The 26,482-nt window shown below is 45.2% G+C and overlaps 8 protein-coding genes across 16 annotated transcripts; 6 read left to right on the top strand and 2 right to left on the bottom strand.

The window, feature by feature from the left end:
- The first annotated feature begins 400 nt into the window (after positions 1-400).
- LOC119551184 (beta-1,4-N-acetylgalactosaminyltransferase bre-4-like) lies at positions 401-1,758 on the top strand. The gene has a single exon (XM_037860388.1). The coding sequence runs from the start codon at positions 500-502 to the stop codon at positions 1,469-1,471; it is 972 nt and encodes a 323-aa protein (XP_037716316.1). The 5' UTR covers positions 401-499; the 3' UTR covers positions 1,472-1,758.
- Positions 1,759-1,895: 137 nt separating this feature from the next.
- On the top strand, positions 1,896-3,571 carry LOC119551164 (adipocyte plasma membrane-associated protein-like). Its single transcript, XM_037860365.1, has 4 exons — positions 1,896-2,115; positions 2,176-2,384; positions 2,440-2,728; positions 2,788-3,571. Exons 1-4 carry the CDS (start codon positions 2,000-2,002, stop codon positions 3,440-3,442), a joined length of 1,269 nt encoding a protein of 422 aa, XP_037716293.1. The 5' UTR covers positions 1,896-1,999; the 3' UTR covers positions 3,443-3,571.
- Positions 3,572-3,600: 29 nt separating this feature from the next.
- On the top strand, positions 3,601-5,211 carry LOC119551175 (adipocyte plasma membrane-associated protein-like). The gene is made up of 4 exons (XM_037860378.1): positions 3,601-3,780; positions 3,837-4,048; positions 4,106-4,394; positions 4,455-5,211. Exons 1-4 carry the CDS (start codon positions 3,665-3,667, stop codon positions 5,053-5,055), a joined length of 1,218 nt encoding a protein of 405 aa, XP_037716306.1. The 5' UTR covers positions 3,601-3,664; the 3' UTR covers positions 5,056-5,211.
- A 20-nt stretch (positions 5,212-5,231) lies between these two features.
- Positions 5,232-8,904, bottom strand: LOC119551156 (SCY1-like protein 2). The gene is made up of 6 exons (XM_037860353.1): positions 8,703-8,904; positions 8,020-8,619; positions 6,844-7,719; positions 6,566-6,785; positions 6,332-6,508; positions 5,232-6,263 (listed from the first exon to the last, which is right to left on the bottom strand). The coding sequence occupies exons 1-6, from the start codon at positions 8,827-8,829 to the stop codon at positions 5,753-5,755; spliced, it is 2,511 nt and encodes an 836-aa protein (XP_037716281.1). The 5' UTR covers positions 8,830-8,904; the 3' UTR covers positions 5,232-5,752.
- Positions 8,905-9,272: 368 nt separating this feature from the next.
- LOC119550264 (protein RUFY3) lies at positions 9,273-19,440 on the top strand. 7 transcript variants are annotated; one of them, XM_037858846.1, is made up of 7 exons: positions 10,161-10,535; positions 10,660-11,644; positions 14,927-15,360; positions 15,422-15,672; positions 15,732-16,134; positions 17,972-18,069; positions 18,447-19,440. In XM_037858846.1, the coding sequence occupies exons 2-7, from the start codon at positions 10,678-10,680 to the stop codon at positions 19,072-19,074; spliced, it is 2,781 nt and encodes a 926-aa protein (XP_037714774.1). In that variant the 5' UTR covers positions 10,161-10,535; positions 10,660-10,677; the 3' UTR covers positions 19,075-19,440. The 7 variants fall into 7 exon arrangements, with proteins under 7 accessions (XP_037714815.1, XP_037714823.1, XP_037714774.1 ...); XM_037858862.1 differs by having other exon boundaries at positions 10,163-10,535; positions 10,660-11,500; XM_037858887.1 differs by lacking the exons at positions 10,161-10,535; positions 10,660-11,644 and adding an exon at positions 9,273-9,791.
- LOC119550304 lies at positions 12,267-14,841 on the bottom strand. 3 transcript variants are annotated; one of them, XM_037858916.1, is made up of 5 exons: positions 13,173-14,841; positions 12,752-13,116; positions 12,627-12,696; positions 12,470-12,567; positions 12,267-12,406 (listed from the first exon to the last, which is right to left on the bottom strand). In XM_037858916.1, exons 1-5 carry the CDS (start codon positions 14,827-14,829, stop codon positions 12,359-12,361), a joined length of 2,238 nt encoding a protein of 745 aa, XP_037714844.1. In that variant the 5' UTR covers positions 14,830-14,841; the 3' UTR covers positions 12,267-12,358. The 3 variants fall into 3 exon arrangements, 2 of the variants coding, with proteins under 2 accessions (XP_037714844.1, XP_037714835.1); XM_037858907.1 differs by having other exon boundaries at positions 12,627-12,699; XR_005219448.1 differs by having other exon boundaries at positions 12,365-12,406; positions 12,627-12,683.
- Positions 19,441-19,554: 114 nt separating the features above from the next.
- LOC119562955 (uridine diphosphate glucose pyrophosphatase NUDT14) lies at positions 19,555-20,327 on the top strand. The gene has a single exon (XM_037876128.1). The coding sequence runs from the start codon at positions 19,579-19,581 to the stop codon at positions 20,290-20,292; it is 714 nt and encodes a 237-aa protein (XP_037732056.1). The 5' UTR covers positions 19,555-19,578; the 3' UTR covers positions 20,293-20,327.
- A 206-nt stretch (positions 20,328-20,533) lies between these two features.
- On the top strand, positions 20,534-21,987 carry LOC119563441 (uridine diphosphate glucose pyrophosphatase NUDT14). The gene is made up of 2 exons (XM_037876832.1): positions 20,534-21,004; positions 21,495-21,987. Exons 1-2 carry the CDS (start codon positions 20,601-20,603, stop codon positions 21,727-21,729), a joined length of 639 nt encoding a protein of 212 aa, XP_037732760.1. The 5' UTR covers positions 20,534-20,600; the 3' UTR covers positions 21,730-21,987.
- The last annotated feature ends 4,495 nt before the right edge of the window (positions 21,988-26,482 follow it).

Here is a 26,482-nt window from a genome sequence, read left to right on the forward strand (position 1 = left end):
ATCCATGACTCAAAATTAATGTTTGTTTAACTTTTTCATACATTCGTACAACAATAAATCATATCTGTATTTTAATAGGCAAGGGCGCAGTTGGAATTTTTATATCCATCCGCCAAAAAAGTAAACAGCAGAAAAAATTATAACAGTGGACGCTCCAAAAAGTGAATTAACATTTATATAAGAGCATTTTCATATATATACATAACTTTTCTACATATTAATTGAAATTTACAAATTAAAGGCATAATTAAGGTGTATAACAAAATGCATAAACTTATAAATACATTTAAGAAAAATAAGTTTTTAAAACAATTTTTTTATCGACCCAATAATGGGTAACTAAGTATTCAATTCGCCTTACAGCGGCTTCACTGTGGATGATGAGTGACGCCCCTGGTCGTCAGCTGTTATTCGTCAACCGCCCGCGATTCTCGATTGCGTCCGCTATTAGGATGCGGAGTTCCCACAGATACCGCTGAGTCAAGAGTTCCTGCCAACGATGTTTGTGCGGCTCTGGCTCCGGAGCTTCCACATCTATGACCTGCTCCTCGCCATCGGGCTGATCACCCTCATCGTGTACTTGTGCCTGCCCTTCCGGTTTGCCTCCCACTACGAGTACATCGAGGAATCGAGGATCGAGGAGGCTCTGCTGACGCAGGTGACCAGGAATGTGTCCCTGCAAGAGGTCTTCGAATGCGACTACTCGGAGATCATTGCCGAGAACAGGTTCGTCTACCACCTGGCCCACTACCACGACTCCGTGCAGAGGGGCGCGGAAATTCATCCTGGAGGTGAATTCCGTCCGGAAGGATGTCAGGCACGCTACAGCACCGCCATCATTGTGCCGTACAGGCAGCGCGAGGAGCAGCTCCACGCCTTCCTCACCTACATGCACAATTACCTGCCCCAGCAGCTGATCCACTATCGGATTTTCCTGGTCGAGCAGTTCGATCACAAGCCCTTCAACCGGGCGATGCTCTTCAACATCGGCGCCCAGGTGGCTGCCGAGTATGGATTCCCGTGCCTGATCCTTCACGACGTGGACCTGCTGCCCCTGAACTCGGGCCAGATATACGCCTGCACCGAGCGGCCACGGCACATGTGCTCCGCTCTGGATCACTGGCGATTCCGACTGCCCTATCGAGGTCTCTTCGGCGGCGTGGTGGCCATCAACACCGTCCAGTTCCAGCAGATCAATGGGATGTCCAATCTGTATCACGGTTGGGGCGGCGAGGACGACGATCTCTACGAGCGTCTGCAGGCGAAGAAAATCGACATCTGTCGATTCGCGATGGAGTTCAGTGAGTACACCATGCTGAAGCACAAGCCGGAGCGGCCCAATGCCAACCGGGTGGCGCTCCTGAGGGCGGCGACTATGCGCCAGCACTCGGACGGACTCAACTCGCTGGTGTACAAGGAGGTGGAGCGACGAATGCACAGCCTGTTTACCCACATCCTGGTGGAGACCTGAGAGCCAGTTATTGTTATATTTTAGCTTGTAGGCCAAACGTTTAAATAGTCGGTACCTCTAGTTGTTTTACACATGGGTGCACTTAGCTTAGCATCCGATTAGCTGCCGCCTTAGACAATGCGTTCCGAATCGATCGTGATATCTCACTCACTAGGCTAAGAAGCTGGAAAGGATGGGAGGAGTCGAAGCTGTAATTGAAGTACAATGCAGATGTATGAGATTAACCGGGTATCGCCACGTTAAGCACGCTCTGCCTCTGCCAAAAATAAATGGAGTAAAATGTGAAATGCAATGTGTTTTCTTTTGGAAACTCGATTATAATTTATATTTAAAATTAAGTTAATTTTAATATTGTCTAAGTAGAATTCAAAAAGTCAATTCAAAATTCAGAGTTGCTTAGAATTAAGTTATCGCACCATCCAAAATCAAATTAGTGTTCATTCTATTATCTTGACACTTGAACTTCGTTGCCTCGTCGCTTTTTATATAGGGCTCAGTACCATATTACAGTCTCTGGTGTAATCAACCATGGGTTTTCTAGGCGCTTTGGTAAAAACCACTATTTTTGTGGCCCTTTTCCTGGGAGCATTAGTTTTGCTCCCCGGACTACCTCCTAACACCACTTTTCCCTTTAAGGAATATGAGTAAGTTGGAAATTCACTAAAGGTTTAAAAATAATAACTAGACCTATTTGTGATTCGCAGTATTAAGCCACCAAGGGAACTAAAGGGAGTGTTGCAGCCAAACTTTCAGCTAGATGGTGCCCGGCAGTTGTGGAAGGATCGGATCTTTGGACCAGAGTGTCTTCTAGGTGTTGAGGGCAAGATATTCACGGGCATTCATAGTGGAGAGGTCCTTGAACTCGACAATGAAGAAACTATCAAGCCCATCACAAAAATAGGTCATCCTTGTGGTATGAAATCATGTGCGGGCACAATTATCTACAATGCTGATAATGTTCTTCCTAGATTATATATTTGACGATGAGCTCTGTGGCTATCCTGTGGGCTTGGCCTTGGACACCCAAGGAAACAATCTGATTGTAGCCGATTCATACTACGGAATATGGCAAGTTGATTTGGGAACAAAGGAGAAGACCAAGTTGGTGTCCACTGAGCAGATCCTGCCTGGCAAGAGTGTTAACCGAAAGGCTAGGCTGTTTAATTCATTGGCAGTTAGCCGCAAGGGAGAAATTTACTGGACAGACTCCTTGTCAGATGACTTTGTCTTGGCTCCGTTCGCTAACCCATCAGGCCGGTGAGTTTAATTAATAAGATATCTACATAATACAGTAATAACATATATCCCTTCCTTAGACTTTTCAAATACAACCGGGAAAAGATGACAAACGAGGTACTCCTCGATGAGTTAGCCTTTGCCAACGGCTTGGCCTTAAGTCCTAATGAGGATTTTATAATCCTAGCCGAAACGACAGCCATGCGTCTGACTAAGTACTATCTCAAAGGATCTCGGGCGGGTCAGAGTGAAGTGTTTGTGGATGGCTTGCCTGGATGGCCGGATAATCTCACCGGTGATAATGAAGGAATTTGGGTTCCTTTGTCCGTGGCTTCAGATAGTGAGAATCCTAATTTGTTTGCCTCCTTGGCACCCTATCCGCGGCTACGATCCTTCCTCGCTCGTCTGGTGGGTCTAATGCAGCTTCCCTTTCGAATTTCTAACAAAATATATCCCAACAATATTTCGGCACGACTTTTCCACTCTTTTAATGAGATGGCCACTAATAATGCTCCGAATCGAAGCACTGTGGTTCGTGTGGATTGGAACGGAAATATTGTGAGTTCCTTGCATGGTTTTGATAGATCAGCCTCAGGCATATCCCATGTTTTGGAAATTAAAGGACACTTGTACTTGGGATCGCCATTTAATCAATTTATTTCTAAAGTTAAACTACCCGAAGATGTGGTGAAGTCTGCGAAAGGAACTGAAGCTAAGGAAGATCAACTTATATAGTTATTTTTAGCATTAGTTTTAGTTCCCTAATTTCTTGTTCATTTGAATACCTGTTAAATAAACATATAGTTTAACAGTAGAGTTGTTTTGTATTAAGTTATCGCACAAATCGAATCTAAATACCATATGATCGTTGCGAAATTTCGTTCCACAATCATGACTATTGGAACTGGTCACTTCTTATCTGGGCCCCATTCAATACAATTGTCAGTGAAGTAAGACATGGGTTTGCTGAGCTCATTGCGAAGAACAACTACTTATTTCATAATTTTCTTGGGAGCCGTATTGCTTCTCCCAGGATTACCTCCTAGCACCACTTTCCCCTTCAAAGAATATGTGTAAGTATGTTATTTTCAGGAACTACCAAACTTGTCAACTTTCTCATTTTCCGCAGTGTAAAGCCTCCCAGAGAATTGAAGGGAACGTTACAGCCGAATTTTCTTCTGGATGGTGCCAGGCATTTGTGGATGGATCAAGTTTTCGGTCCTGAGACTCTGATATTAAGAGATGAAGATGAAGGAATCTATGCGGGTATTCATGGCGGAGAGGTTGTCCTGATAAATAATAATTCTGTTAGGCCAATCACAAAGATAGGACAACATTGTGGTACGTAAATACATAGATCATGATATTTGTATAAATATATATGATTACCCCTTATAGACTACATTTTTGATGATGCGCTATGTGGCTACCCTGTGGGATTGGCCTTCGACACCCAGGGAAATAATCTGATTATAGCCGATGCACATTACGGAATTTGGCAAGTCAATTTAGAGACAAAAGAGAAGACCATGCTAGTCTCTCCAAAAGAGATCCTCCCTGGCCAGAGTGTGGATCGTCCGGGTAAGCTGTTTAATTCTGTGGCAGTAAGCAAGGAAGGTGACATTTACTGGACCGACTCTGTCTCCGAAGACTTGGCCTTCATTGCTTTTGCTAATCCTTCAGGACGGTAAGTTCACCATAAAATACAACTTAATATTCTGAAGATAAATATCCCTTATTTTTAAAGACTTTTCAGATATAATCGTGGAACGAAAAGGAACGAGCTTCTCCTTGATGAGTTGGCCATGGCCAACGGAGTGGCTCTAAGTCCCAATGAGGATTTTGTCATCGTGGCCGAAACGGCTGCTATGCGAATAACCAAATATTTTCTCAAGGGATCCCGAAAGGGTCAGAGTAAAGTATTTGTGGACAGTCTTCCCGGTTTGCCAGATAACTTGACCCCCGATTCTGAGGGAATTTGGGTGCCTTTTGCCTTAGCTGCCGATAGTGAGAATCCCAATCCGTTTTCCGGATTGGCGCGTTATCCGATGTTAAGATTTTTCCTCGCCCGTCTGCTGGCCTTAATGCTGCTTCCCTTTCGATTCTTGAACAATATATATCCCGGCAATATTTCTGCTCATCTGATGCACTCGTTTACTGAGTGGGTCAGCAACAACTCGCCGAATCGCACCACTGTACTGCGCTTGGATTGGAATGGAAAAATCGTGAGATCCTTGCATGGTTTCGATAGATCTGCTACTGGTATATCGCATGTCCTGGAATTTAAAGGCTACTTGTATTTCGGATCACCTACCAATCCATATATCATAAAAGTTAAATTAAAATAAAAAATAAAATAAAATAAAATAAAAAAATAATTCTAAATCAAATAATATGTAGGGTATAGTGTTATAAAAAAACAAAATATAAATAATTTGATATTTGTCTGAACATCTAAGACGCGAATTATTTGGACAGAACTCCTAAACAAAAATAAGTATAGAATTTAATCACACCGAAAACAGTTTCGTTAATTTGATATATTTTGTAAAATATAGGTAAGGAGCAATTGCACAGAACTTAGTTGGTTGGCTTTTGTCTAGCTAATAATAATACATATTCTATTTAACTACATGCATTCGTTTCGTTTCACATTTGATATCGATTGCGGAATGTGGCAACGAGCAAGGGTCCTAAAGACTTGTGTTAAAATCTACATAATATAATTTAAAACATTTCTAACAAACACGCACACACACTTAGACGGGACATTCACACACTTGCACAGATAAAGTTATATGTATAAATATTTGTATAAGTGAATATCAGGTTGAGTCGTTTTGCATGATTGCCAGTGAATTAAAATTCTATGTGCAAAAAGTAAAAAATGGATATGCTCAACCAATTCGGACTTCCCAAAGATTACTTTTAGCACTTAGAATTCTGTGACGCGCAAAGCGACGCAACCTGGTATCTATAGTTTGCCTTGTATATTAAATATATGGAATATGGAGTTCTATCAATTGTTATTGGCTACGACTGTGTCTAGTTCAAGAAGTTAAGTATGTCTTGCTGGGAGAGTGCGTTGAGGTTCTGGTTATCCGCCGGCAACAGCGGCTGTGTCTGCGGTTGTAGCGTAGGAGCTTGGCTGGGCTTTCCCAGAAGTTGCTGCTGCTGCTGCTGCTGGATGTTATTCAGACTATACCCAGTTGGGTAGATGTAGTTTACCGTGGGCTGCTGCAGCGTATACATATTGGCACCGTTTGTGTTACTGGGCTTTGGAGCTCCAATAGCGGGTCTTCCGCCAGCGAAGGGATCCAGGTCGTCCAGCGAAAAGGAATTGTTGTTGCTGGCTTGCGGCGAGGTCAGTTGATGGTTCATCACCAGAGGATTCGCACTGTGCCAACCATTGTTGGTCTGCATTTGTTGTGTGGGAGCTGAGGCAGGTGGAGCTGTCACTGCTGTTGTCCCCAGACCAGTGAGGTTGCTCTGCATCATTGAAGACAGAATATCTGGCCTGGCTCCTGGCGGCGGCGATATAGTATTGTGCGATATTCTGCAATTACAAAGGGGTTTCTTGAGTTTCAACTGCATTTCTTCGGTTCCTTCTTAGTGGACTCCTACTTGAGCTGTTCTCTGGCCTTGACCGGTGCCAGCGGAGCGGCTGTGGAGGCATTTGGCTGGCCCACAGTGAATCCGGAGAACATGTCATCGTTCATCTTGTTACCATTACCGGAACCATTGGAGGAGATAGTAGAGCTCTCCAGCTCATTGGCCAATATTTCGGAAGCATCTTTGGGTCTGTTCGGGGTTAATATTATTATGAAACTCATTTTCAGGAAAATTAATCTATCTTACTTATTGTCTCTCTGTATGGTGGACAGTTGCTGCAGTTTCTCCCGCTGCTCCTGCTCCACGCGGCCCAGCATCTCCTTGATCAGGGCTATAATTGTATTAAATTGTACGATGGTAAGGCCGTTCTCCACACTCAAAGGCACTAGATATGGAATGCATTTATGTGCCATCACGTCCTTTGTTATGCCCAGTTTGGTGTTGGTCATGGCGATTTTGTAGATGCCTAAAAGGGTCAAAGAGGAATTTAATACAACCCATTGTGAACGTTTTTAAAATCTCACCTATAATTCCCATAATGATTGCTGGCTCGCGGCTTTGAATTTGCTGCAAAAAAGGCAGAATCTCGTCCAGCACCAGCCACTTGTCCAGATTTTCTAAGAGCTTTCCGATTGATATTAGGCAGTTAACCTTCACCGACACATTGCTGCTCTGCAGGCACAATTTCTTGATGCGTGGCAGCACCGAGTTCTTCATTGCGTTGTAGTCGATCAGAGTGGAGAATGTGGGGAGGACAGCCAGACAAAGATCTTGGATTTGGGGCATGTCGCATTCCAGGGATCGATACAACAGCGGCAGCACACTCTGCTTCACCTCTTCCGCCGGCGTGAGCTTCAACAGCAGATCCATTTTTTGCATAAAGATCAGCAAGATCTGAATGGGATCTGTTAGCTTGAAGATCGGTTTCAGGTGCGGGAGGATGTGGTCGCAGTACTCCCGCTGGCTGCTCATCTCCGCGATGAGCAGGACATTGGGCAGCACAAACGGAATCATCGGCGAGTTGACGAACTCCTTGACCAGATAGGGAAGGATCGAGTGCAAATTGACGCGGTGTGGAAGCGTCGGAATGATCTGCGGCAGGCCCTTGTAGAACTTGGACTTCTGCAGGTTGTCCCACTGATAAAGCGAGTCCAAATAGCTGAGTGTCTTAACCCCAACATCCTGAAAGTATGCGATCTGCTTGAGTTCATGCAGCTTCGGGCGCAGGCTGGCACTGGGATGCAGTAGCGCTTTGAGGCTCTCGGTCAGCTCGCTGGGCACTGCGTTCATGGGTGGATACTTCCGCTGGTTCAGATCGTTAGCGTAGCGCCGAAAGCTGCTGTAATCGCTGCCAAACATCTTCAGGGGCTTGCCGGCATATATGGTGAAGATAAGGACGCCTATATTGGATGGATTTGTATGTTTTAGTTTTTGTCAAAATAGATAAAATACCTATTTTATCATATATCATATCTACTTTAGAAGTATTTTGTTGTCTCATTTTAATTATCGCATTGTAATATGCTTAAATTATCAACAAAAACTTTGCCGATTATGACTCACTGGAAAAATTAGGCATATACAAAAATAGAATTGAATATGTGTGCTGGTAGAGTATAGCAACACAAATAAGCAATAAAACTAACTACAAATAACAAACAAGCTTGTATAAATAAATGGGTAACTTATTGATTGCTTACCCAACGAAAAGAGATCACTGTCAGGGGTGTTGATACTGTTTAGAGCCAACTCCGGCGCCGTATACTCCAGACTGGGCTGTGCCAGGACGTGCAGTGAAGTGGTGTACTCCCGAAAGGGCCAGTGGGGCGTGCCATCGGTGGCCGGTTGGTTGGCGATGCAAAAATCAAAGCCGAAGAGCTTCCAACTGCGATTCTTGTTGATCACGATCGTCTCGGCGCTGATGTTGCGGTGCACAATCTTGGCATCCTGGTGCAGGAACTGCAGGCCATCGAAGAGCTGCAGCAGTCCGTGTCGGATCTCCACATCGTACAGCTTCTTCTCGGAGCGCACATTGTCGCCCACAACGTTGGCCAGTGAGGCGAACACGGGCTCCGTGGCAAAGGCCAGGGAGTCCCGACTCTCCTCCAGCGGATGCTGTACGGTTAAAACATGCGGATGCCGTATCTTGGTGAGCTGCTGAACCCCTCGTCGTAGTGTTTCCAGCATGGTCTCCCTGTCGTCCTTTGACCAGCGCTCCAGGGACTTTTTTTCAAACACGAACACGGAGACCTCCTGTTTGGTGCTCTTCTTGTGGCCATTGTACACCTTCCACATCAGGCCTGTTCGGTGGGGGATTGGGATAACATGATATTAGGCACAATATGTTGGATTCCGTGCGCAGTGGAGCGCAGGTAAGACTCACCCACTCCAGCGGTGCACACCTGTTCCAGCACCTCGTACTCCCGCGTTACATTGTTCCCGGGCAAAACGCCGGACAGTGTGGACACCGTCTGCACGGCGGATGAGTAGAACTTGTTTATCATGTCCATCCTGAGCGAATTTGCAACTGCAAATCCTTTTGTTTTAGCAATCAATATTTATGGGGCCCTATGGTACTTCGATAACAGTTGGCGATGTTTTTCTAAAGCTATCGGTCTATTGTTAAAGCTGCAGTATGACCGTGTTTCACCAATTACAAATTTTTAAGGTGCGTCAAGTTATTAATTATTATAACAACTACAGATTAAACGCATTTAAGCATGTCTTTATTTATGGCCTGCAAGTACTTAAAATTAGTATTGAAAAACGGTAATCAACGCCTATCATCAAGGGTATATGGGACGTTTTATTAAGAACTTATTGCTTGTCAGAAGTGCTTACTGTACTTCGATAACAACGACTCACAGCTCCGCTAATTTATCGAGTTGCGATAACCGTGACTCGTGACCAGTGACAGCTATCGCCCTTCCCCAATCGAAAAGCAACAGCTGTTTCCGATTTGTATTGACAAACTTTGTTGTTTACGCCGTGTTCAAGTGCAATTGTGCGAAATTAGCGCGTATAATTGAGTCGGGTCAATTCATGTGATCTCGCTGAGTGTCCCGGAAAGTGTAGCGAATCGAGTGATTCACCATGAGCACGGATGATCTGCTGGTGCGGCGCGAAAGGAGCGACGACTCCCAATCGCTATCTCGTTCGCCAAGTGCCTCCGTTTCGGTACCGCCCCCAAGTGGAGGTGCCGCGCCTGCGCCCAGCTCCTCCACGTCCACATCCTCGCTGGACCGCCTACGCAACACCTTTAGACGGACGGAGAGCATTTCCACGCAGATCTTCAGCCACATCTCCACACAGTTCTCGAATGCAGCCGCAGCAGCCGCCAACTCGGAAGTAATAGATGGGACCACCACATACCCGTATCCAGAACAACCCAGCCCACCTGTTGTGCCACCCACTCCGGATCCAGCTCCATTACCATCGCCATCGAAACTGCAAGCCAAAAGAATGAAACGCGGTGAGTTCCAAGCATTATTCATAGGATGATAAAGCCTGCTTTGTTTGTCATTTGGCTTTATCTACAGTAAAGTGTTAGATATAAAATAAATACTTATAAAATATTTTAAGGGTTTAAGTAAGGCAATATTTCATTTACATTGCCATTGTTTTTTAAAATAAACTTTAACATAATCTCCCGGAAATTTATTTTAGGTCATACCTGTCTTTCAAAAGAACACAATTAACATAAATATTGTTACAAACATTCATTAGTGATTATATGATTGATCTAAAAGGAAGAAACCGGGTCTACCTGAATAATTTAGGTGATCTATTAAATAAAATAAATAACTAAAGTGTATATAAAAAATATTAAAAAATTAAGACCTTATAAAGTATACATATGTAATGATATAAAGATAGATACAAATATTTTGTGGGTTAGGGAAAATTGATAAATTTTCAACTTTCCGGTATTTATAAAAAAAATAAAAAAACCTATATTGCAAAAGTGTCACCGGAAATACATGTGCATCAAATATATCATATATCTTCGAGAACACCCCCAACAAAAGCTCCCGAAAAGCTCGCCAACTTCGCGACAAATCAATAGGATAAAGAACTTTATGCCAGTCTTACTCAACGCGTACACAACAGGATAACGTAGCAACCTTAAAGCGGCGAGAATTTTCGGTTATTTGGTTAATTTCAGAAAAATAAACCCTCTTAAAAAGAGGTTTTCGAAGAGGAAAAGCACTTTAAGGTAATACAAGCAGTTCAAGAAAAACTGCAGCAAAGGAAACATTAAACTTATTGAGCAGTTAATATCGATATATCTGTATATACATCTGTATTTTTATGGACGCCCACGTACACACACATTGCAGTTGCGAAGCCCCAGCAAAATGCGTGGACTCGTCGAGGATACGAAAAAGACCAAGTTGTCCTCGAACAACAACAACATCAGCACCAGCAGTAGCAGCAACAGCAGTCGCTTAAAGTCAGCTAGTACTGTGCCAGGATCAAGTGCCAGTGGCAGCAGTTCGAAGCCACTGAGGAGTGCGGTGAAAACACCGACGATGAGCAGCACGACGTCATTGGCCGCAGGAGCAACGGCGGCCAAGAAGGCTTCTCAAACGGGGCAACAACAAGTTGGCAAGTCTGCAAAGTCCTCGACGGCAGCAACAACAAATGCTACTGGAACTGGAGCAGCAACAACAAGGGCCCAAGCAGCGGCGGCCAAAACCCAAAAGGGTCAGAATCCACCCCCACAACAAGTGCAACCAAAGCAGCAACAGCAACCACAGCAGCAACAACCACAGACACAGCAGCCACCCTTAGTGTTGCAGCCACAGCAGCAACATCAGGCAAACAACAGTAGCAACACGATTGCCCTGCCAAAAGCCTCGCATGCCAACACCAGCGAGGAGCTGGCCGGCGGTGTCCAGGACACCATATACCTGTGCAACTTTCGGGTATCCGTCGATGGCGAGTGGCTGTGCCTGAAGGAGCTGCAGGACATTGATGTTGCCGGCGGAACAGGCAGTCAGGCTGTGCAGACAAGTGAAAAACAGGGAGGTCAATCCCACTCTGGCTTTGGATCCAACTACAATGGTGGCTCCAACTCCAGCAAGCGCAACAGCAAGCGCTACTCCGGATTGTCCAGCGGCAGTGGAGGAGGAAACGGCGGCAGCGGAGGAGGCGGCGCCCTGGACATCACGGACAATGGTATTATGGCAATTGAAAACCTTATCGGCCGCCGGCTATGCGACATGGTCCACAGTGGCTCCTCGGCACTCGGCCAGTCCCAGTCGCACTCCCAGTCGCAGTCGCACCAGAGTGTCGGCCTCTTCGCCGAGTGGTCGCATCTCTGTAGGTGGCTTCATGATGCTTCTGTTGCCCAGCACGCTCCTACTTTGTAGTTCTCTTCATTTGTCGTTATCTTCTGGGATTTCGAGGGTCAACTGAATCAGTAGGATGTCCAATCCATGCTTTTCTAAAGGTTTTATTTAATATTCAATTTGGTTGTCCGTATGTTTTTATTTAACTACATTAAATATTTAGTTTTCTCTTTGCTTAGTTACTTACACATTATTTATTTTAAGGACTAAAGTACATTTTGTTTTTTAATTTATTGGTTAATTCATGTGCTATTACTTTTTGATTAATGCTTATTACATTAGGATTATCTTTTAATTATATCCCATTGGGATGTCGAACTACCACTTGAGATTCGTATCACAGACGAAAACCTTTAGAAAAGTATAGATGGTTAGATCTAGGTTCTCGATTTTGTTGGCCTTTGTAATCTCTGATCAATTTGCATGCCTCTTTGCATTGTTGCACATTTAGTTGCTTGCTCTTTTGATACAAAAGGTTAAACTCAAAGGGCTTATTTCTTAAGCGAATCTAAGTACTTAAAACAAATTGGTAGTCAAGGCTGAGGGAAAGATTTTAATAAGCCACACTAATTTAAATAATGCACCTCAGTGTATTACAAGATTAAAGGGTTTATTGGCTTATCAAAAAATATACACTTAACAAAATAGTGATTCAAAAAACCAAAACAGGTGAAAACTATGTCAATTAGATGTCGTCAAAGGTCGTTTCCCAGCTGGGCGAATCTTTTACCGACTGGAGAGAGATATGTAAGATTAATTAATAACTACATTTTCAAAGTATTTAAATTTAACGCACCTCAGTGCCGCCCCTTAGTCGGCCCGATGAGGGTTCTGGCTTATCTGAGGACTTCTTCCTGTGCAGAAGAGGATCATCCGTAGAATCGTTGTCCGTTGCTGGAATAATGATACAGTTGTAATAATATTTCGAAATATAATGTTCATTTTGAACTTACCAATCCTCACTTGTTTGGTCGTTCGCCTTTCCGATGAAGACTGCTTTCTGCTTTCTTCTGAGGATTTGGTCTGCTGGTGATTCTGGGTTCAGGATCTCGAAAGCTGGCAAATTCTGATGACTTACCTCTTTTCTCCGGCTGGTCTTAGTGTCCTTATGACTTTTCCGCTTCTCCTCCTGCCTGGATTGTTTCTGTCGCCTCCTATCCTTGTCCATGGCGATTAGATCGCTTTCCGAGGTGGGAATGGCGGATTGGGTTGCCTTCAAAGCGGGTTTATGGGGAGGCCGGAGAGGCCTATGAGAGGAGGAATCCTCAGAGAGAAGCTTGAAGGTGGAAAGTGGCTTTGCCACCTCATCTCGACTCTTGTCTGGTATGTAGTACTCCTCTCCTTTGGTGCGGTTGAACTTTAGAGGTACGCACTTCTTGTTGAACTGACAGCCTAGCGAGGAGGTGGAGGTGTAGGAATCTATCTCGGGATTCCCTGGATCGCCTGTAAATTAAGGGGAAAATATCACTGGTTTTATCGACTTTACCCATTTGACTTACGATCATTCTGAACCGATCTTTGAGAGGTTGAGCGACCAGATCCAGAGTAGTAGTATCGGCGATCGCCCTCAGGCTCCTCCTTCCCAGATTCTTTCACTGGCTCCGTAACTATCACCGGCTCTCTGACTTTTTTCTTTTTTTCCTTGGGCGGAGGAGCCTCTGCATCCGTGGGAACCACCTTCTTCTTCCTGCCCCTTCGCATGCAGCAGCAGATGATGAGCAGGATGAGGAGCAGGAGCAGTGCCAGGAAGGCGGCAATGCACCAGATTAAGGTGTCATCGTTGTCGCACTCCCGGCACTCCTCAACTTCATCCTGGCGCGTGTGAACCTTCTCCAGACCGGTGAGCCACTCGTCTTGGTGCTCCTGCTCCTGCTGAGAGTCTGGAGCCTCCTGCCAGTGGATGGCAGAGCGACTCATCTTGCGGGAGTCTTCTTTTGATAAGGAAGATGTCCATTCCTCAACCTGTTCGAGTGATGCCCGAGTCTCTCGAGATTCCTCCTCAGGATTCTTCTGCTGCAGCACTAACCTCTCTTGGATCTGCAGTACCCCTCCCAATCCCGGGTAGAAAAGCTCATCACCATAGTGCATCTGCAAGTTCTCCCTAAGCCAGGCGAGGAGCTGGCGATTGTAGTTGACCTGGCTGATGCCCTGAAATCGATGACAGCTGGTGAGGGTTTGAAAGAACTTCACGAGGACACAGGCGGATCTGGGTGACCGAAGATTGTAGATGCGTCGCTTCCGGAAGGGCAGATAGATGTTGCTCAGGAGACCACTTTCATCCGGTGTTTCTACGCGGGGTAGTGGCACCAGCATCGAACCCTGATCCGGTTCTTGGATAATGCAGCTTTGATCCAACTCGGCACAGCTAGAGGCATCCTCCTGATCCTGGCAGCTCTTGGGCAGATTGACAGGCTCAATCTTCGTTCCCTTGAACTGGGTCATTATGTCCTTGTTTGGCGTTCGCCAGCCATTTCCATTTGTATTCAGGGTAGTTCTACACTGCCGATAGATGGTCACCAGACGCTCCACGGTGTTCAGTTTGATCCTTCCGGCGTAGTAGGAAACCTGGGCCATGGGCACCAGATAGTAGCGCAGGTAGCCACCCAGAGCGTCGTAGAGAGCTCTCTGGAGGATAAGTCGCGTGTCATCGTCCGACATCCTCTTCACAATCTGGTTAACAGTGTTGAAGTACCGCAGTAGCATATTGACAATGCTGTCGGTGAGCAGGCAATGCGGGAAGGATTTGGGCACCAGCAGCTCAAAGTCCTTGCGGGCGGAGATCAGGGCAATGTCCTCCGTGGAGAAGCAGTTCTTGCGGTAGTTCCCAAATAGATTCGTGCCCAGGAAGGCATCTGTTTCCGCCGCACTCCTTGTGGCCTTTTGCAGCTCCCTGGGCAGAAGATCCTTAAGCAGCCATTCCGGCTGCTGGTATCTCCTGGGCGGCGCATAGGGAGGATCCTCCTGCTGCTCCTCATCGATCCTCCCGTTCAGCCCGTTGCGATAGGCCCGCAGCTCCGAGCTGAGCATCGATTGCAGGGTCAGTTCGTTTTGGAAATCGTTGGTCGGCACCTCCAAAGTGGCCAGGTCGATGCTGTATATGGGACAACCCCCGGGAGCCAGGAAAAAAAGCAGCCAGGAGAGCACATAAAAGTTCATTACTCAGTTAATCAGTTTGTCAGTTGTTTTTGAAGCAAATTTCTGCGCCATCCAATCGAGATTTAATCCTCGGAATCCATGGTTCCTCCATTTGCAGCCCGGGATACGGCGGAAATAGAACGCAGCAATCTGGTGAATATCTGCAAGTTGGTGGTCAAGGAGCTGTTGGAGCAGTCCCTTCGATATGGTCGTATGTTGGACTCGGATCATCTGCCGCTGCAGCATTTCTTTATCGTCATAGAGCACGTCCTGGGCCATGGATTAAGGCCAAAGAAGGGTCTTCTGGGGCCGCGCAAGGAGCTGTGGGACCTGCTGCAGAGCGTCGAGCACTACTGCCCGGAGGCGCAGGACATTACGGCCAGTGTCAGGGATCTGCCCACCGTTCGCACCCATATTGGCCGGGCTCGGGCCTGGCTGAGGATTGCCTTGATGCAGAAGAAGCTATCGGACTACCTGCAGGCCCTCATCGAGCACAGGGATGATTCACTGTACGACTACTACGAGCCACATGCCCTGATGATGAGCGATGAGGTCTGAGTGGGGCTAATCCTCTGAAGAAACTCCTTTTAATCCATCTCTCCCTGACCTCCAGATCGTTGTGATAATGGGCATTCTAGTGGGCTTGAATGTAATCGACTGCAATCTGTGCGTCAAGGAGGAGGATTTGGACTCCCAGCAGGGCGTCATCGACTTTTCGCTGTACCTGCGTTCCAGTTCACGGAATGCTGATGACGCTCCAGAGGACAATGCTCCGCCTGCTCTTTTGGATGCCACTGGGCAGGGCAACATGATTGCGGTGCTGGACCAGAAGAACTACATTGAGGAGCTCAACAGACACCTAAAGTGGGTTGTGGCTGTTTTTTAAATGGAGCACTTGAGCTAAGTTATATCCCATCTTTTAGCGCCACTGTTGGCAATCTGCAGGCCAAGGTGGAGTCACTGACGACCACGAATGCTCTGATGAAGGAGGACTTGGCCATCGCTCGCAATAGTTTGTTGGCCCTGCAAGCTGAAAACCAGGCCATGCGACAGTCCACTCCGGCGCCGGATAACAATTCCACTGGTTCAGGGGGTTCCTCGGACAAGGACAAGGAGAAGGCTTCGGAGGAGCTGGTGGAAGAGCGTCGCAAGACCAGCGAACTGGAGAAGGAGCTCAAACTGCAGGTGTCCCTCAAGGCGGAGTCCGACATGGCCATGAAGCTGCTGGAAAAGGACATACACGAGAAGCAGGACACGATAGTCTCGCTGCGTCGCCAACTGGACGACATCAAGCAGATCAACCTGGAGATGTATCGCAAACTGCAGGTGAGTAGTCCACTCGGCATCATCAGGATGGATTTGTGTGGTATAAAAACAGGGGAATTTCTTGGATGGATTACATCTACCCAACGTGATTCCTTGTTTAACCAACAACCCCATGAAAATCATCCACACTCACAACTCATCTGCCCACATTCATTCGCTCATCTGGTCCGTAGCTTTGCTATCATTTCCCTTTCGTTTAAGCCTTTGTTTATAATTTAATCATTAGCTCCAAGTTAAATCGGTTTAAGCCTTAAAGTCAAAAAGTAATCCCGTCTGAAATTCAACCAGGAATGTGAAGATGAACTCACACAAAAGGGCGAAATGGTCTCGCGCCTGCAAACGAAAGCCTCACAAATTGGTAACATTTTACAATCGCTAGAAAAGAAATACGAATCGAAGCTCGTCGACCAGCACCACTATGGACCTGGGTCGGGATCGGGATCAGGAGCCGGAGCTGGGGGCGGATCCATTGGCGGAGACCGCTCCCCCAACACCCGGCGACAGCAGAATCTGGAGAAGTTCGAGGCGCTCACCAAGAAGCACAAACAGGACGGTCCGCCCATGAAGCGGATGCACCTCAAGATGGACGCCTTTCCGCCCTTCGATCCGAGCAAGTACCGCAAATCGCCGCGACAGCCGGATGCACCCAATCCGGAGGAGCTGCCGGAGAGCAAGGATGCCAAGACGCCCACGTCCGCCAAGTCCCTGAACGATGAGCTGGCCGAGGCGGCGGCTGAGGTGACCCAGCACTTCGGAGTGGATGCATCCCAGAGCGATTACGTCCTGTGCCGGGAGCAGACAGCCGAGGGAGATACTTAAACAGCAGCTAAACCTAGAATAAGAATCCTTGTTTGTATGGCCAGTTTCGGTTTTCACAATATAAGTTCCACGTAAATGTATAACCTTCCCTTCAAAAATCTATATTAAACATAGATTTGAATTTAGTTTTCTTTAAATGAAAATCCATTTCTTGATGGCTGAAATAAGGTTTATATCGTTACTGAATGAATTTAGTGCCTGACTGCATTTATACCTAAGGAGAAGTTCAATTTATAAATATTATTTAACATGTATAAGAAGAAATTATTGTTGAGAGTTAATTTCAAACAAATTTGCTAATCTGATTTATTGTAAGATCTTAAGATCAGTTGAATATTCCACCATGTGAAAATCGGAACAGGCCTGTATTGCTCTCAACATCCTTGAGACCTGGATAAACACTCAAAGTCCGCGTCCAGGTCCCAAACGGAACTCAAAGTGCAACTACTTAAACAACCCTATAGCTAAATAGCTCTATAGCCAGTGTGTGTACCATATAGGATGCCTTTACACCCTAGACCAGATCTCTTAAATGGATAGAATACCAGTATATGAATTGTTAAAGGTTTTGAATTACTACAGTATGCAACCTGTTAGCTAAATTATCTTCCCAAAGCCCCCGTAAACAATGATTATATACGATTATACTATAACGACGTATGTATGTATATATGTATAGTGTGATTAAGAGGCTTCAGATGTTTATTATACATATGTATGTACGTATGGATCCCCACGCAATCGCTTATATTGTAACTATACACTCAGCCTAGTCAAATACAAAAATATTGTAATTATATACTATGAATAAATATTGAGACTATATGAATCTACAAGTCCATGCAATGTATTATACGCGTTGGAGCTTCAGTCTATATTCTAATACTCATACTCTTCAAAATCGATCCCAGAGAAATAAAATTTATCCGAACCCCAAGTCTTTCATTTTCCATCCTACTAACACCTAATGACGGAACATTACGACGTTGGTACATCCGCTTATTTTCTTCGTTGGCAGGACTGCAAGGCCTCTTTAACGCACAAAACCGAGTTGATGACCAAGTTGGAGGTCCAGAAGGAGGACATGGCCAGTATCATCGATCAGCTGGAGAAGAAGTAAGATCCGCGGGGGAATGTTAGGGATTACAGATTTGGATAAATACTCATAGATTGAGTTTTAAACCACAATATATTTCGGACAATTTTCAAAATTAATTTTTGGTAATGTTAATGTTGGGACTTTTTATAAACGTGACTCAAATCCAGATATCTGATTCCAAAGACAGACCTTTGAATCTAAATATTGAAGAGGCTAACGTTTAAAATTTAGATCATTTGCGTATTATATTTTAATAAAAATTTTTGGGAAATGACTGCATAAATGATTTTAGTTTGAAAGCTCCACCCAAAAAATTCCGACTTAAAAATTGTGGTTCAATTCTCTGTGAATATACATGGTCAATCCTTATAAAACCCTATATTTCCCTCCCCAGGTGGACCCATGACAAGAGCAATCTGGGCGAGATTCTAAAGACCACGTCGCAAACGCTGACCACGCAGGTCACTGCCAGCGAAGAGCGGGCTGCCCGGGCCGAGGCCGAGTCCAGGATTGAACGGGAGTGGCGGATCTCCTTGCAGGAGAAGGAGCTGAAGCTAAAGGAAAAGATATCCAATCTGCAGGGCTGCCTCAAGGAACTGGCCGAGGAGAAGGAGAGGAACGGCAAGCTTAAGGCTGATCTGGACAAGGTCCGCACCCAATGGTCAGAGGCTCAAACCACGCTGGAGGAGCTCGGCATCCAGTTGAGCGTGAGCAAGCTGAAGGTGTCGGAGATGCAGGATCAGGAGCGTCGCCAGCGGCAGCTGCTCTCCGGCTCCGCCCAGTCACTACAGGCTATGCCGGAGGCTGTGGGAAGTCCCGGGATCTGGGCACCGGACTCCATTGCCACCCACTGCACCGCCTGCGAGCGGGAGTTCAATCTCACGCGTCGGAAACACCACTGTCGCAGCTGCGGGGAGATCTTCTGCAAGGCCTGCTCGGAGCACACGCTGCCCCTCATCAATGCCCAGGGTCAGCCGGGGAAACCAGTACGCGTGTGCGACAACTGCTATGCCGCTAAGTGATAAGGAATTGTGTGTGCTAGATATGCCTGTATGTTTGACTAGGAGTCTTAGAAGGGGAGTGTGGTCTTTGGACAGTTCTAGAAATTTGTTAGTACCTTTATGTTGAAATGTTCCATTAAATGGTGATCTTATTTTAAAGTGAAAAGTGAGATTTATAGATACAAATTAAATTATTCCTAATTTTCTTAGAACTGTCCAATAGTACCCGCTCATATGAACACTCGCATCCATGGTTGTGACTTGTAGTTGACCATTGAACTTGCGATAAATTCCCTGTCATCCCTTTGACGATATATATTACATTCATTGTGTTTTGTAATTGAATTATAATAAACCTTGTGTTAACGAACTCGAAAACTTTTAAAACAATGCCTTACTTAATCTTTGATCAAATGATTAGCTGAAAATAGGTTTAAAGTGCAATTATTTTGAAACTCCTTCGAAAAAGTATAGTTTTTACCGATGTCAATGTGAAATCAATCAAATGTATTTAAAACGTTTTAAATGTTCAAAGTACTCGGCGCCCTTTGTCGATCTTGGTGTTCGGCTGCCCAATCGGGTGTTAGGAGCCCATCAAGCTGTATATCGAGGATTTGGTTCGGTCCCCTACCCAAGGATTCCATTTGGATTAAGCCAGGTCGCCTACACTATCTTGAAAGTGATGTGGAAAAGCAGGTGGACATTATAAAAACCATAGATGGTGTGGTGGTGCTGTTGTACAACAAATCCCGTGAGAAACTGATCTTCGTACGACAGTTTAGAGGAGCGGTTTACCAGGGAATTTATTCAGCTGGTAGTTCAGCCATGGCCGTAGGAGAAGCTAATCTGGAGAAGTTTCCTCCGGAAGTAGGAGTTACTTTGGAACTTTGTGGCGGGGCCGTTGACAAGGACAAAAGCTTAAAGGAAATTGCCAAGGAGGAAGTTCTGGAAGAGTGTGGATACGAGGTGCCCACGGAATCCCTGCAGCATGTATTCGATTATAGATCGGGTATTGGAACATCTAGCAGTGCTATGACTTTATATTACTGCGAGGTGTGCGATGGTCAGAAAGTCTCGGAAGGTGGTGGTGTTAATACGGAAAACATCCAGGTGTTGGAGATGTCTGTGGAGGAGTCAAGGAAGCTGGTTCAAACAGGAGCCACAACCAATGGGGGGCCTTCCTGTTTGGTGGGATTACTATGGTTCTTTCTCTTTAAGGCTCCCAAGGTGACCACTTAGTAGTTCTTACAATTAAAAAACTTTATTAAATACATTTTCTGGAAATATAAAATTAGACTATCATATTTCATTTTTAAAGAAGGTATAGGTATTTTTTAAAATAAGAACTAAGTATTGATTCCTCTATAACGAACTTTTCAAATTCAAAAAGTATTACCATCTGCTGCCGGGCCTTAAACGTCAGAAAAGCTCCCCCGAAACAAAAGCTACCATCTGATTGTGTCTCCCCAACGCCGGTTGGAGCTTTCCCAGTCAGCTGTTGATAGTGCCACTGCCGTGTTTTTGTGCCCCACGTCCGATTATTCAGCATGGAAAACGTTTCCAAGATCTGGCTGGGACCTCTGCCCGAGGATTCTCCCTACGTGAAACCCTTCCGCCTGTACTACGTTCAGAACGGCGTGGAGAAGAACTGGGATCTGCTGAAGGTCCATGATAGCGTGGCCATCATCCTCTACAACACTTCTCGCCAGAAGCTTGTCCTGGTCCGTCAGTTCCGACCCGCTGTCTACCACGGCATCATCTCCAGCGCCCAGGGCAGCTTCGATAAGGTGGACCTCAAGGAGTTCCCGCCCGCCATCGGGGTCACCTTGGAACTGTGCGCCGGGATCGTGGACAAGTCCAAGAGCTGGGTGGAGATCGCCCGGGAGGAGGTGGTGGAGGAGTGTGGATACGATGTCCCTGTGGAGAGGATCGAGGAGGTCATGGTCTACAGGTGAGGGGGTTCAAGTTTAATAACAATATTCGAGACGTTTTGAGTTTCAGGGAGAAGTAAAATGGCTTTGACCATTCTTCTTGATATTTCTTCAGCCAGTTTTATTTTCCATAATTAAAAGAAATAAAATATCTTCACTTAAGACTTTAAAAAGCATGGTTGGTATCCTATAATGCCCTTACAAATATTATTAGGATAGACTTTGAGATTTTTCAAGTACTTAATTGATTTTTCAAAAACTTTCCTTAAATCTGGCTGTAATTTACAAAAATGTCATCAATAAAATTAAAAAACTTATAGTTTTATTATATAAAACTTAATTACATTGACCATAAACCTAATAAGATAAAACCACCTTTACAAAGATTATCAGAAATGGGAAGCTTGTAAACAATAATAATTGATAAGATAAGCTTTGTAAAACATAAAAAAAGGTTTACTATTTTTTTAAACCCAAAAACAGTTGAATAATCCCGTCAATCCCTTTCAGATCTGGCGTCGGCTCATCGGGTGCCAAGCAAACCATGTACTACTGCGAGGTGACCGACGCGGACAAGGCCACCAGTGGCGGCGGAGTCGAGGACGAGATCATCGAGGTGGTGGAGCTGTCCCTGGAGGAGGCCAAGCGGATGATCCAGCAGGGCGCCGTGAACAACAGCCCGCCCAGCTGCCTCATGGGCTTGATGTGGTTCTTCGCCAACAGGGCACCAGGTGCGAAGGCCTAGGCGGAAACGTTGTTGTTGATTCACCAAGATAAGCGGCGGCCGTGATAAGATGATAAGATGCGTCCGCATCCGCAGCGTTGCCTTAGTAACTCGTATTAGCCAACACGAAGTCAAATGCTTTCCAAACCGAGAACATTGTGAGTGCGCCTAGCGCATACGATAATACCCAATATTGAAATTCCCGTGCCTGTCGAGGCTTACCTTATGATATGTACTGTGTAATATGTAATAAACCCAGGCCAGCTGTCCGCTCATGAATTCGGTCAAGACGTCTCCCACTTCCACATCCACTTCAGCTTCCACTCCCACCGCGGCAGCCAAGTGCATAAATCGCCTATAAATCAAAATGCCGCAAGACGCTGCTGCTGCAGAAGCTCCAAACGGGTTCCGCTTTTCTCCGATCCCATCCGATCCGATCCGATGCGGTGCGATGGGACCTGGGACCAGGGACCAGGGACCAGGGACCCCATCCCAATCCCGACCCATCCGAACCGAACCGAACCGAAGCTGTGTGCCGTTTTTGGGCCCCTGTCAGGCAGCGTGTTGCTGGGATCAGGTTACTTATTTATACACGGCCAGGGATTTTAGCTTCCATGGTCGCTCCTGGTACTCCTGATCACAGAGAAAGAAATAGGGTCTTTTCATATTCACACACTTTATATATCTTACCTTATCTTTACAAACATGTTTAATATGATCTGATACTTACCAAATGCATTTCCATTTCGCCATTTCCATTTTACCATATTTAGTATAGGAATAGCTAAAATACTTATTAATAATATTACCAATAATTGCCTCTTTAAGGTAATTATTTTTTTATTTTCTTTTACGCTGTTGTGTTATTATATCCTTTACTATGCAATACATATAGTCATTATAAGCTAGAATATGAAAGGATTCCTGTAGCAAACGCCTTGTTAATCATCCAATTATTTTCCGTGTACCAGCATCTATCCATCGTCTAGCTTCGGATCCATCCTCCATTTCCATCCATCCCGGTTCAGCGGTCATGGCGAGTGGTGGCGTGGAAATTTATTTACCCCAGAGCCATGATTTGGCAATATTTCAACATTGTAATAGAATTTCTTTCAGCCTTTTCAGAGTTGACTTCCTTTTCGGCGGTGGCCCCTGCTGCTGCCCCAGATCCCCCTGCTCCAGCCTCTGCATCCAAATCCCAGATACCCTCCTGCATCCTTCGCATGTGCGTGCATTCGATTTGCCGCTGATTATCAAGGCCGGTTCTTTGTGTTGTCTGCTGTTCGCTTGCGTGTTAACCTCATGTAAATTATGGACCCGAGGCGGAGGAGCCGTCGGCAGCAGAGTCAACAAAAATGCGAGTGTTGAAATTATATTTAATTTGCATATGTTGGCGGACGACCAAGGTAGCCCAGGAGGCCCCTCAGGGACCTGGGGATGCAAATGAGTTGGGGGAGTTCCACGTGGATCAGGTGTAATGTTGACAAGAGGGATTTGTCACGTGAGCAGTGGCTCTCAAACTGTGGTCATAGTATAGCACTCATGAATGATTGAATGATTGTTGAATGGATATTTTAATTTAAAAAAACTTTCATTTACATACTAAATTTATGATAAAGGAAATTTAAAGAGAGTATTTTGATAGTAAAACGCATAAATTTGAATACTTTATACATCAGACCATTCGGTACCATTTTAATAGACATAGATCCTAATTATTTTGATGGGTTTCTTTATCTAAGGTTTCCAAAGCTATGTGAACTCATCGATTGCTTTAAATTGATTGTGAAGTCTGTGAAAAAACATGGATTGATTGCGGTTACAGTTCCCTTGGAACCTCTAATGAATGAAAGCGGTTTTCTTTTGCGTTAATTTAATGGCCGTTGCGTATTCCAGAGCGATTTCTTTTGATTTGTCTGGCGACAGCTTCGCAGCAGCGACTTATTGCTGTTGCAGTTGCAATTGCAGTTGCTTCCTCATCACACTGGAAACCCATCTGTCGCCTGTCACCTGCTCCCGTTTGAAGTGCTCGCTGCTGCTCCCCAAGGTGCAAATCGAAGTTAGTGGAGTCAACTGATTGCCTTTCCACGCAGAAAAATAAGATCATTTTAATTCATTATTAGGTGAGTGGATAAAAATCATTTTTGAAACACAAAATTGTTAATGGGGTATCAATATTTATCTTTATTTGTACTTACTCAAGTGATTCTCATATCTCCTTGAGTTTCAAATTCATCATAGTTATTTTCCGTGTGGCTTTATCTTTTGGCTCTGCTTAGTTGCGCAAGTCCAAAGTACAGAATTGCAATTATTTCATAATCACGTCCCAATTTATGTGCTGCCGGAGCAGCGGCTGCGATAGGCCAGAGATTGCCATTTCGAATCAAAGCTTCTTTCTATTCCTGCGCACCCAACTGACCTCCAGTGGCTATAGCCATAGCTCTGGCCCCATGGCTCCATAGAGCCCCTGCCTCTGAGAACCCAATCCCAATCGCAAAATGGCGTCCGCACACGAACGGGAGCGAAAAGTTCCAGCCGGAGATCAGGGGGTAATGTTGGATCTGCGGATGGGGAGGCTTCAATTCTGGGATGGGAAGACGGAAGATCAAGAAATCGCGATCATGAGCTGCTGCGCGGCTCGGTTTTCAGTGCGCATGCGAAAATTAAGTGCAGCCAGCAACAATCATAACAACAACAGCAAAATTACCTGTAAAACAGTTATGGTTTTTGTTGTTGCTGCTGCTGCTGCTGCTGTGGAGCAATAATGAAATTTTTTATCGGATTTGATTATAAGTTGCCCAGCTACATCCCGACCACCCCGCCACCCGTCGTAATCTGCCAATAAGAAGAAAAGTAAGCAAGGTAGGTGCACTGGGAAAAAGTATTTAAGTGTATAAAAAATATTATTTTAAAATGTGCTTGGGTACTAACAGAATGTGTTTCTAGGTGTTGTAAATATTATCTTAAAGGCTGTCTAAAGTGTATCTTTCAATCTCCATTTTTCACCATCTTTCAAATGATTCTTTCAAGACCAGTTTCCATGATAATACAATTATCTTAGTCTTCCAATAATATTTTCTGTTCTATACCAAAATAATTATTATTATAATTATTACTATTATGATAATCTATCTATCAATGACTTTTGATGTCCTTATAATTAAACTTCTTAAGAAAAAAGATGGTGACAATGCTCAACCTATTTTATAAAATGATTTCATATCATATAGTTTCTCAACATATCAGATAATGCAATAGGTAATACATATTGGGTATTCGTATCCAAAAAAAAGTTCTGAACGATTTATTGCAGTGTTCCCTGTTGGTAGCTGCCTAGCAGGGAATGGGATTGGGTTGGCAATCCGCGGGAGATTCGGGGAGCACTATGTAGCCGCCGCTCATTGATTCCGCCTGCCGTCCATCGGCCGTTGTCCGTCGTGATGCACTTTAATGAAATGAAATCTTATACTATCATGAGGCGCATGAACTGTAAAGCCGCAGCTGAAGCTAAAGTTGGAGCTGAATCTGAAGCCAAAACCCAAACCAAAACCAAAGACTCCGAACTGCAGACCAAGTCCGCAGCTTTGGCCACTCAAAATGTATAATTATCTGGCGGTTTTATCCGTTTGCCAATATTAAATTTCTCATCACGCCCAGAGAGAGGAAAATGCAGTTGCAGTGGCTGCTCCCGAAGCTGCTGCTTCACCTGGGTTGGTTCTTGGCTGGGTTTGCAGGTGGGAGGCAGGGGGATCCCCCTTTAGTCAGAGGAGCTAGAGGGGATGTCCCGCTTCATGGGCACGGGCGCCGTCAAACAATTAATAAAAGGCCAAATGTCTGCAATGAAATTTATGCGGCTGCCTTTGCCATCGAGTTATATATAGGCTTCGGATTTCGGACTGGGGTTTTGCTTTTCCGCTCCTGACGCGGCAGTGGCCAAAAGGAAAAGGCTTCCACTTCGACTTCGGCGGCTTTACCGTTTTGAATGCTCGGCGGACTTTCTAAAATCGATGCCACCGGCTTTGGGGTCGAGGGCTTCTTGGGGCGTTGTTCCTGCACCTTGCTCTCGGTGGATCCGATCCGGAGATATGTGCTCCGCAAGGTGCGGCATCCGACAGATTGGGCACAAGAACTGCCATAAATGTGTGTCAAGTGGCCACAGAACAACAAGCGAACATAATTATGGTTATATATAAATATTAGCCATGTTTTTTGTTAGCCCTGACAATAATCGCTTGGCCATTAACCTTTTAATATTGATCCATTTCCCAGCCTCGGGCATCATCGAGTGTCGGAAAAATTCGGCACTGTCGTTGGCTCTTTGCACGTGTTGCCATTTTAATTGCCAGCAAAGTGACAACAAATATTTTTGGCCAAATGCGTATAATTGAAATTAAGTCATAAATGGTTAAAAATGCCGACCAAGCGCGGCGCATTGGACATGGCTAGCAAATACTAATGAAGCCGGGCCAAGTCGGGCCAGATGGCGAAAAAATTTCACACTCTTTGCCTTGATTTATGACAGTCCGACATAGCACATAACATAGCACGAACAACCTCCCTGGAAGGAAACCCGTCGTCCAGTGGCTCCCAAACCGCTGCACCTGCCCAACTGATTGATTTGCGGGCCTTTTGCACTCTAAGCCAGCTTTAATTACGCGCACTTTTCGGCCTGCTCGAGTGGAGTTCTCTTTTTTCCGGTCAGTTTCTCTGTTTCCACCATGATTTCTCTTGGCCTTCTCTTAAATTTGAAATCTCTTCCACCTTCAACACTCTC

Source organism: Drosophila subpulchrella, chromosome 3R (genome assembly GCF_014743375.2).
Source record: "Drosophila subpulchrella strain 33 F10 #4 breed RU33 chromosome 3R, RU_Dsub_v1.1 Primary Assembly, whole genome shotgun sequence".
Lineage (NCBI taxonomy): Eukaryota > Metazoa > Arthropoda > Insecta > Diptera > Drosophilidae > Drosophila > Drosophila subpulchrella.

Bases quoted from the DNA above. Each gene is read 5' to 3' on its own strand.
- LOC119551164 (XM_037860365.1), top strand. From the start codon at position 2,000: ATGGGTTTTCTAGGCGCTTTGGTAAAAACCACTATTTTTGTGGCCCTT. The intron at 2,116-2,175 runs GTAAGTTGGAAA...TGTGATTCGCAG, and splicing joins TTTCCCTTTAAGGAATATGA to TATTAAGCCACCAAGGGAAC. The intron at 2,385-2,439 runs GTATGAAATCAT...TGTTCTTCCTAG, and splicing joins AAAAATAGGTCATCCTTGTG to ATTATATATTTGACGATGAG.
- LOC119562955 (XM_037876128.1), top strand. From the start codon at position 19,579: ATGTTCAAAGTACTCGGCGCCCTTTGTCGATCTTGGTGTTCGGCTGCC.
- LOC119563441 (XM_037876832.1), top strand. From the start codon at position 20,601: ATGGAAAACGTTTCCAAGATCTGGCTGGGACCTCTGCCCGAGGATTCT. The intron at 21,005-21,494 runs GTGAGGGGGTTC...AATCCCTTTCAG, and splicing joins GAGGAGGTCATGGTCTACAG to ATCTGGCGTCGGCTCATCGG.
- LOC119551184 (XM_037860388.1), top strand. From the start codon at position 500: ATGTTTGTGCGGCTCTGGCTCCGGAGCTTCCACATCTATGACCTGCTC.
- LOC119550304 (XM_037858907.1), bottom strand. From the start codon at position 14,829: ATGAACTTTTATGTGCTCTCCTGGCTGCTTTTTTTCCTGGCTCCCGGG. The intron at 13,117-13,172 runs GTAAGTCAAATG...CTTAATTTACAG, and splicing joins AAGATCGGTTCAGAATGATC to GCGATCCAGGGAATCCCGAG. The intron at 12,407-12,469 runs GTGCGTTAAATT...ATCTCTCTCCAG, and splicing joins GACTAAGGGGCGGCACTGAG to TCGGTAAAAGATTCGCCCAG.
- LOC119551156 (XM_037860353.1), bottom strand. From the start codon at position 8,829: ATGGACATGATAAACAAGTTCTACTCATCCGCCGTGCAGACGGTGTCC. The intron at 8,620-8,702 runs GTGAGTCTTACC...CCCACCGAACAG, and splicing joins GGTGTGCACCGCTGGAGTGG to GCCTGATGTGGAAGGTGTAC. The intron at 6,264-6,331 runs GTAGGAGTCCAC...TTGTAATTGCAG, and splicing joins AAGGCCAGAGAACAGCTCAA to AATATCGCACAATACTATAT.
- LOC119550264 (XM_037858846.1), top strand. From the start codon at position 10,678: ATGCGTGGACTCGTCGAGGATACGAAAAAGACCAAGTTGTCCTCGAAC. The intron at 15,673-15,731 runs GTGGGTTGTGGC...CCCATCTTTTAG, and splicing joins GAGCTCAACAGACACCTAAA to CGCCACTGTTGGCAATCTGC. The intron at 16,135-17,971 runs GTGAGTAGTCCA...CTTCGTTGGCAG, and splicing joins AGATGTATCGCAAACTGCAG to GACTGCAAGGCCTCTTTAAC.
- LOC119551175 (XM_037860378.1), top strand. From the start codon at position 3,665: ATGGGTTTGCTGAGCTCATTGCGAAGAACAACTACTTATTTCATAATT. The intron at 3,781-3,836 runs GTAAGTATGTTA...CATTTTCCGCAG, and splicing joins TTCCCCTTCAAAGAATATGT to TGTAAAGCCTCCCAGAGAAT. The intron at 4,049-4,105 runs GTACGTAAATAC...TACCCCTTATAG, and splicing joins AAAGATAGGACAACATTGTG to ACTACATTTTTGATGATGCG.